This window comes from Boleophthalmus pectinirostris, unplaced genomic scaffold, assembly GCF_026225935.1.
Source record: "Boleophthalmus pectinirostris isolate CB_2022bp ecotype Guang Dong unplaced genomic scaffold, ASM2622593v1 HiC_scaffold_1, whole genome shotgun sequence".
In the NCBI taxonomy this organism is placed as follows: Eukaryota; Metazoa; Chordata; class Actinopteri; order Gobiiformes; family Gobiidae; genus Boleophthalmus; species Boleophthalmus pectinirostris.
In genome coordinates this window covers 3,451,282-3,460,809 of record NW_026570970.1, presented here as the reverse complement: position 1 = coordinate 3,460,809, position 9,528 = coordinate 3,451,282, and the positions used below count along the sequence as shown (strand labels likewise).

Below are 9,528 nucleotides of genomic sequence, written 5' to 3'. Positions count from 1 at the left end.
ATGTCACACATGTGTGCGTCCTATTGGTTCAGAGTGATGATGTCACATGTGTGTCCACAGACTCGGTGCGGTTGGTCTCGGGGTCCGGTCTGTGTTCAGGATCAGTGCAGATCTGGGACGGGTCCTGGACCGGGGTCTGTGACGGGGACTTGGACCAGCGGGGGGCAGAGGTGCTGTGCAGGGAGCTGGACTGTGGGGCTCCTTCTCTCCTCCAGGGGGCGCTCTCTCCTCTGGGGCAGACATTCCATTGTGAGGGCCATGAGTCTGCTCTGATGGACTGTCCCCGCTCCAACTCAAGGACCTGCTCCTCTGGAGCCACTGTCAACCTCACCTGCTCAGGTAAAGGGGCGGGTTTCACTGCTCAGGTAAAGGGGCGGGGCTTCACTCTGTCTCTTGTCTGTTCAGAGCCGCTCAGGTTGGTGGGAGGAGCCAGTCGCTGTGCTGGGACTGTGGAGGTGAGAGTCAGAGGAGAGTGGAGACGAGTGGAGTCCTTTGGACGCTGGGACCAGGAGGCCACAGTTGGTGTGTGCAGAGACCTGGACTGTGGCTCTGCTGTTTATGGAAAACAGAGAAATGATTTTCCACAGAGTCGTGTGTGGAGGGTCTCATCGGACTGTGTGACGGAGTCTTCAGTGAGAGAATGTGTCTCTGATTCATCTTCTTCTTCTTCCTCGGGTCTGGAGGTGAAGTGTTCAGGTAAAAGTGTTTTTGTAAATGTTCAGGTTGAATGTGTCCAAATAGAAGAAAGGAAACGTGTGACATGGTTAAATGTGTGAAAAGTCCCTTTTGCAGCAGAGCTCTGCTTTAATAGTTGAATCTTGTAGCTTGTGTGCAGCAGTGACAGTGACAGACTGTCTCATGTTCTCTTTGCTGATTCTCTGGAGATGGAGTAAACCTGTGTGCTTGTGATGGAGGATGCTGGGAGTGTGTGTGTGTTTGATTCTTGTTGTAAATGGATTCTACATAAAAGATCCGTTTAGACAAAGTTGTGTCTCTGATGATGTCATAGATGAGAAAATAAAGCTGCTTTTGTCTTAAATGTGTTTCATTTGTAAAGTGGAAGTGTCAGTGCGTTTACATGTGCAGCAGGATCCCGGTTATGACACTGTTCTGGACAGAGTGTTTCCATGAGCTCAGAGAAACCAGGATACTCATGTCCCTGTGCACATGCACCATCAGAGGAGACAGGACATTTACACTGGTCGCTATGGCAACTATGGCACAGATATGACAAAAGATAAACATGGAGCATCTTTGATCATTTAAGACTTTTCAACTGATTTATAACAACAAAAAACACTTACACACATTCAACTAACAACGCACACACACACACAGATACACACAGACTGATCTGTCCAATCACGTGTCTCCTCAGACTTGGTCCTGAATCGTCCAATCATCTCCGTGTCTGTGAGTGACGGGGCGTCCGAGCTCCAGCCTCAGGGGGTGCGGGTGCAGCTGGGCTCAAAGTTCAGGGTCAAATGCTCTGTGGAGCCACAGTACCCGGGAGGCTCCTTCCGGCTCCTCTCTCCCGCCGCGCCCCCCGCTCAGAACCGCACCTTGCCCGCCGTCAATCACTCTGCCTACTTCCTGTTCTCTGACGCTGACCACGCCCACAAAGGAAACTACACCTGTGACCTCCTGCACTCTGCCACACACTCAGCTCTCTTTCCCGTGCTCATGTTGGAACAGGCTGTTTTTCACTGCCCTGAAACATGCTGTTGCCTAATCTTACCCCTCCTGCAGGATTGTGACCAACTCAATCTCAGCACAACTGCTCTTTTTAAAAGTTTTTAATGACCTGCTTTTAACTTCTGACTCTGGGAAATCCGCTGTTCTTAACAGCCGCTTTAGACCTGGTGGATCACAGCGTCCTTCTGTCTCGCCTGGAGACACACGTGGACATTAAGGGCACAGCGCTCTGTTGGTTCTGGTCTTATCTGTCACAGGAGTTTTTCTGTAAATTTAGGGCAGTCCTCCTCTTCTGTGTCTCCTTTACAGTCCGGTGTGCCTCAAGGTTCTACATTAGCACCAGCTCTTTGCTCTGTATATGCTCCCCCCGGGTGATGTTTTTAGAAACACAATGTCACTTTTCACTGCTTTGCAGATGATATTCAAATTTATCTGCCAGTGACTGTGACTGACAGCCAGAGCTCGATCAAAGCTCTGCAGGACTGTCTCAGGGACGTACAGACCTGGCTGAACACAAACTGAACTGAATCTAAATCATAAAAAAAACGAGATTGTGGTGTTTGGGCAGGACAGTGTGATTGTTCCTCTGTCCTCCTGTTGTCTCCTGCAGTGAAGAATCTTGGAGTGATTGTGGACTCCATGTTCAAACTGGACAAGCACATTAGAGCTGTGATTAAGTCCAGCTTCTTTCAGTTAAGGCTCCTCACTAAAGTAAAGCCCAAACCTCCCACTGGCAGAGTTCAAAAAAGTGATCCATGCTTTCGTGACATCACGTCTGAACTATTGTAATTCTTTGTATGTGGGGTTAGACCAGAGCTCCTGCAGCGTTTACAACACGTCCAGAACACTGCAGCTCGTCTGTGACAAATACTAAAAACCGTGAACACATCACTGTTCTGTGTGACCTGCACTGACTCCTTTCTTATATCAGGTGCAATTTAAAATGTTATTGTTTTCAAATGTTTGCACTGCATGGGTCCAGTCTATTTGAGGGAGTCACTGCAGCCCTGTCCTCCACCCAGACCCTGAGATCAGACCAGCTCCTGTTGGTCGAGCCCAAAACTAGAGTCAAGACGAGAGGAGACAGAGACTTTTCTGTGGCAGCGCCCAAACTGTGGAACAACCTTCCTCTTCCTGTCAGATCCTCTCAGTCTGTAACACAGTTTAAGACGAGACTGAAAACTCACCTCTTCTCCCTGGTGTTTAGTACGAGCTCATCTTGGTGTTTTATTGTAGTTTTCACATGTTTTCTGTATATGAGTATATGTAACTGTTTCTTCTATGTTGTTGACTTGTATGTGAAGCACTTTGGTCAACTGAAGTTGTTTTAAATGTGCTGTATAAATAAACTTGAATTGAATCTGTCCGATCACGTGTTATTTGGAGCTGAACACTGTGGGTGTCGTCACGCTCCCTCAGAACACTTCTTCAGTCTGTGGTCCTGGTTTTGTGACGTGTGGATCTGCTGTGTCCTGTTGTTTCAGGTCCGGGCCAGAAGGGGCGCCAGAGAGAGGACCTCAGAGGACCTGGAGACAGACCAGATCAGCTCCACCTGAGTCCTGGACTTAGACCGGGTCAGGTGTGAGGGATGTTCAGTCCATTTGTGTAAATACAGAGTCACTGTTTTGTTCTATTGTTTAGTGACTCTTTATAATCCTTCTTTTGTGGCTGTTTTGTGTTTTAAGATTTTCTTTTACTGATGTTTCACAAACTCACTCCAGTCAGTTCAAATCTGACCTTAGAACATTACACAGTGTTCACAGACTTGAGGCTTTGGTTTGAAATGATTCTGATGCACAGGATCCAGGTGTAGTCTACTTCCTGTTAAGGCCAGAGAACTTTGCTTTAGTTTGAAATGAGACGACCCGTAGAAATCATAGAAGATCTGATCCTCTGGAGCGTCCGACAGAACGACGCCCACACTGGGACGAGACTCTTTAAAAAAATTATCTATAACCACGTGCCAGAGTGTTCCATTCATATATTTGTATATTGTTCACACAGTCATAGTTTCAGAGGCGTTTTGTTCATGGAGCCACCTAAAAGTTTCATATAAAAAAAGAGTGTCACTATAGAAATGTGCTCAATGTTGTTCTATTTACATTTGTCCAATAAAATGAACACATTTGAATGAAACACACTTGTGTTTTTATTTGCTGCCAAAGAAACTAAAGACCACACTAGGCCTCATTAATGAATCTTCTTAAAAAAATGTTTGTAACTTCCACGTGTAGAGAGAAGATGCTGAGAGACTGAGCCAGATTCACAAAGTGTTCTTAAGATCCCACATTCCTTCTTAAGTGACAGTTGGCCTGAATTTACAAACACCACGATCGTTTACATTTCATTTACACAGAAAATTAAGCGTCCAGTTTCTGTGTAAAGTCTCTGTGGACATGGCGCGTCGAGGACGTTTTGGCGTCGACGCTCTAGATGTGCGTCCAAGGCGTCGACCCCAGAAAATGGAAAATACTGAACTTTCCGCGTCACATGCGCCGCGTCAGCAAATCAGGGATGAGTATCCAGAGACACAGAACCACAAACATTAATGAAGAATAAATATATACACCACAATCACCAAGAGGATCACGAGGACTGAACCAGGACTGAACCAGGACTACACCAGGACTGAACCAGGACTACACCAGGACTACACCAAGAACTGACCAGGACTACACAGGACTACACCCAGGACTGAAACCAGGACTACACCAGGACTACACCAGACTGAACCAGGACTACACCAGGACTGAACCAGGACTACACCAGGACTACACCAGAACTGAACCAGGACTACACCAGGACTGAACCAGGACTACACCAGGACTGAACCAGGACTACACCAGGACTGAACCAGGACTACACCAGAACTGAACCAGGACTACACCAGAACTAGATGGGGACTACACCAAGACTAGACCGGGACTAGACCAAGACTAGACCAGGGTCATTAGTGGAGTATAAATCTAAACACGTCGTAGTCGTCGAGTCGATCTCCTCCACTGATGGTTTTATGTCATAAAAACACTAAAGTCTCTCAGTCTGGTCTGGACATCGTTTCAGGAAAAGAGCAGGTTCTTGTCTCCAGGGAAACGAACGAGCGTCAAGTACTTTTCTCCCGTTGGTTCACGGCGTCAAAGATGCGCGTCGGGGGCGTCTAAACTCAAATGCAAAGGCGTCCAAACAGAGACGTCGAGGGCGTTTTTTGACGCTCTGGTGTGAACGCACATTGACAGAGGCACATGTGGAGGCACTGGGGCTGGGACAGACTGAGGCTCACTGCAGCCTTAAGTCTGTTAGACCCAGTAGACCACAGCTCAATAAAACGCCCAACAGCATTCAGAGGTGCAGTCGGTGCGATGCAGCGGGGCTCACGGCACTTTGAGGGCTCATCGTGGGCTGGATTGGTCCATCTCCCCAATACAGACTTGCACCAGGGCCGTGGACAACTACACAACACCACTGAAAACACCTCAAAGGTTATAGGATCACATATTATTTTATGTTTATAGGAAATTATTTAAGAAAATATATAACTTAGAATGATGGAGGAATTAGATTTTTTTGTTGCATTATCAGAGTAATAATATTCTAAAACAGTAGAATATTTGTTCTTACGGGTGCTCCTGACTGTTCGTAGGATTTGTTCTTCCAGAAAAACATTTTCAGTTAAGAAAAAGTTTAGTGAATGACAAAACTGTTCATAAGAAGGACGTAAGTATAAATGTGTTTGTAAGAAAGTTTCATGAATGAGGCCAAATGTCCCATTTCAAAAAAAGGACCTCATTCATGAAACGTTTCAGAAAATGTTTGATAATGTGACAGAGCGACCATAGTTTCTTCTTCATCACCCGACCGGCGTGTCTTTCTCTGGCCCGAGGACACGCCTTAACCAGCAGAGAGCGCGGAACACTTCCCCCGTTTTTGAGGAGCCCAGTTCCAGTAGACTGTTTCCCCGCAGGACGGCTCGTATGTCCCACGGTCCTGTACTTCCACAAACTGTTTCCCCTCGACCTGGACTCTGTTTTTCTCCACTAGTGCGTTGGAGGTGCACACTCGACGCCTACGCACCACACACTTCTTACCTGCAGCTGTATCCACGCCACTCTCTGGTTCAGGGGCCAAACCGAGGCACTTCCCGCTCGTGACGCGCTGAAGGAGGTCACATGATCTCAGACTCCACCGCTGTGCTCCATTTGTGTCTTTATTTGTTTTAGAGCCCGACCGATATATCAGTTGGCCGATATCATCGGCCGATATGGGCACCTGGAGGTATATTGGCTAGAGGCTGATATTTCACGTGGGCATGTGATACATCCTTAAAAAGCTTAGACTCTCTACATTATCTTCATGTAATCCAATTTACAGACAGATAAATGTCCAAATATGTGGCTCCGTGTGTGTGTGTGTGTGTGTGTGTGTGTGTGTGTGTGTCTGTCGTACTGTCCCTGAACACACCACAGTCACGTGTGTTTGTTTCCACTCGCAGACACAGATCCAAACACTGAGATTATTTTCTTTTTATGGACAATCGGTTTGAGTCTGGATTAAAAGGACATTTATTAGTTCCGACTTGTGATGTGGGAGGAGCCTGTGTGACGCTGAGTGTTGGAAATGTCGACTTTGAAGCTAGTTTTGGCTATTTGTTATGGGTTAGCTGCTGTAGCTCCAGCACATAAACAGGCTGTTTTCTATTGGTCTGTTGTAAAGTGATTATATTGTTCGTATATTTGTTCCTGCATTGATGTAAATGAGCTGTGAATAGACGTGTGAATTATGACATTTGCACATATAAATAATTACCGCGGCGCGCAGCATTTACGGCTAAAGGCTAATAGCGCTAGTTTCTTTACTAGTTATGGGTCGGTCGCGATCGAAGCGGCTCTTAGAGCCGGCTCTTTGAAGCGAACGACGGGAGCCTGATCCTTATTGGGAGCCGTATTTTCTCTTTCTCTCACTTTATTCTCTTCACGCCGCATGCAGACTCGTGGTTTGACAGCGGCTGAAAACGAAACTTTGAGAAATTTGCGTGTGCATAGGGTAAAAAAAAAAATTAAAAAACGAGCATATTTGACTGTAGTTTAGCATAAAATAAATAAGTCCTGGTTTAGTCCTTTTTCAGTCCTGGTTTAGACCTGGTTCAGTCCTGGTTCAGTCCTGCTTTAGACGTGCTTTAGTCCTGTTTGCAACAAAACAATCTCAAGAGTCGCTTGGGAGCCAAAAGAACCAGCAGCTTTTAGTGAGCTGAGCCAAAAGAGCCGGTTCTCTAAAAAGAACTGGAATACCCATCACTAGTGTCTAGAATGTGATGCAAAAATGCCATTAAGTCAACCTACTGTCTGTAAATATGATGTAAAGAGTCAGAAGAACAATAAATGTTGCCTAAATAAACCCAATTTAAAATCCACCAGAGCCAAACCTAAGTTTTTTAAACAATACAACATTTACAGTGAATTTTTACATCACTAAAAATATATCGGCGATTATATCGGCAGCTCCAACTCCCATTATACCGGTTTCATATCGGCCACAACAAAATCCATATCGGTCAGGCTCTATTTTGTTTATTAAGTTATATTAAGTTTATTAAGTTGAATTGAGGATAATCATATGAGGAGTTATTTAAGTAATTGTTTTTATGTTTATTTCCAAGTTGATTTATGATCATGAGTATAATTTTTACGTACTTTAATTCTTAAAACTCTATGTTTTGTTAATTGGTGTTTAAGGGGGAGCTCCAGTCATTTTGTTGTCGGTCCTTGACCCGACTATGTGGGTGCTGGTTTGCTGTAAACGCTGATGCTGCTGCTGTAAATACTTTTTTTTTTTACTCTGCTTCATCATTTTCAGTGTAAATATTGCACTCTGCACATTGGGCTGTGGTGTGAATAAAAAACACACTTTCACTTCTTTTTTTTGGGCTGAGCCATCATTTCTTTACATTGATTTTGACAAACCCGTGACAGTTATGATCCATTTGAGTCATTTATATTTCCCAAAGTTCAGTTTGACTTATTGCAATCCAACAGTTTGGTTCTGGTGTTATTAAAAAGTTATGATATTTCCTACCGTGATGATGCGGTGAATGGGCAGCTCGCCATCCAGTGGTGGTTTGTGGTATTGCAGAATTAATGCAGAATGATCCAGAAGAAAAAAAAAACACTGACCTAAAACAGGGTCAGTCAAAACACAAATTAGCACATAAATTAACTTTAGCTAAAGTAATAAACCATTACTGCTCATAAATAAACTAAAATAAATAATTCAATGTCATATTTCATAGCAATACAGATAATAAACTTATTATTATTGATGAAATTTAGATTATTTCTATGATGACCAAATGTTTATTGTTTATTATCAAGCTACAATTCAAAAATATAGTGCAAATAGTTTAAATATATAAATCAAAAGTCAATAATGTAGTTGCAGTTTAGCAAAGAATACTAGTGTCCTCAACAAAAGGTTCGGTTGAGGCAAAAACTAAAACAGATGGAGGATTACAGTAAAAAGTGAGTGTTCCGAGGTTTGCATGAATCACAAATACGTTGAATAACAGAGTTTGGTCTCTTACGTGGAGCAGATGTTGATGGGAGTGAGGGCTGAATAAATCTGTTCAATAATCTTTGATTCGTTTTCATCAGCAGAGCGAGAGCAGCGGCGGAGGGGAGGAGCAGCACGACGTCTGACCAAGTTTTCCCGCCACAATAAAGTCGTAACAGGAAGTGGAGCTAATGGACGTGGGTCACAAACGCGAGGACTGTTCACCGACGCTAACAGAATAAATGAGCTCATACCCACAGAGAAAACATCGAAACACAGGAAAAATATCAAAGTCACGTCGAATCATCAGGGTTGTTCCGATACCGATACTGGTATCCGATACCACTCTGTATTTTCAGACTTTATACAGGTTCAACAAAACAGATTTAATGTTTTTCAGTCACTTTTTAATGCCACATTTCAGTATTTTTAATGTCATTCAAAAGATCTTTAAAAGGTGCATTGTGTAACTTTTCTATAAACTATATAAAACCACCTGTAATTGAATCAATGTAAGTTAAAGCTGTTTATTGTCACACTGTGGAACATTCCAGTCTCCATAGAAACGAGCAGGTGACAGACCCTCCCCCAGAACACGTGCACGTTTAAACTTTGATCTTGTCAAAGTGAGCGTTTAGTGACACTCAGCAGAAAGAACCTCCACACACTTATTCTAATGTCAAACATTTAGGAAGTGTATTTACTGTCACATCATCCACTGTTTTCAACCTAATTCCACCAAATCTCTTTTGGATTTGGATCATTTATTGAAAATGTTTCCAGATTAAATGAGCCAGACTCACTCTAACGTTACTGGGACAAACAAGAAACAAACGCAGACACATTCAGCCTGTGAACGGAAACAACTGAAGGACCAGCGTCTTTTTACACGACTCACTGTTGGTTTATCCACACACTGGAGTAGAAAGGAACAAGAGCTTAAATCAGCACGACTTATGTCAAGATCTTTCTAGATTTGACTCTTAACACTTCTCAAAATCTAATTTATTCTATAGATTTATAGTTTTAGTAGTTTGATTATTGTAGTATTTTGATTTCTTGCTCTTGAACTGTGACAGAACTGAGTAGCCTCAGTCTGCTTCTTCACACTGTGTGGTATCAGACTGGTATCGGTATCGGTGAGTAAACCAAGGACAAGTATCGTATTGGATCACCCCAAAAAACTGTATCGAAACAACACTAATAATAATAATAATAATAATAATAAAAGACATGACCCTCACCTGTTGGACGTGACGCACACACAGAACACCACACAGGAACCAACAC

The 9,528-nt window shown here is 43.6% G+C and overlaps 1 protein-coding gene across 1 annotated transcript in view; it reads left to right on the top strand.

Annotated features, from left to right (window-relative positions):
- The window catches only part of LOC129408057 (scavenger receptor cysteine-rich type 1 protein M130-like), a 24,036-nt gene extending 20,785 nt beyond the window's left edge, over nt 1–3,251 (top strand). The window contains exons 10-14 of the mRNA XM_055150724.1: nt 33–339; nt 406–696; nt 1,379–1,636; nt 2,306–2,406; nt 3,180–3,251. Coding sequence (XP_055006699.1) covers nt 33–339; nt 406–696; nt 1,379–1,636; nt 2,306–2,406; nt 3,180–3,251 — 1,029 coding nt within the window. The remainder of the gene's footprint in view (nt 1–32; nt 340–405; nt 697–1,378; nt 1,637–2,305; nt 2,407–3,179) is intronic.
- The last annotated feature ends 6,277 nt before the right edge of the window (nt 3,252–9,528 follow it).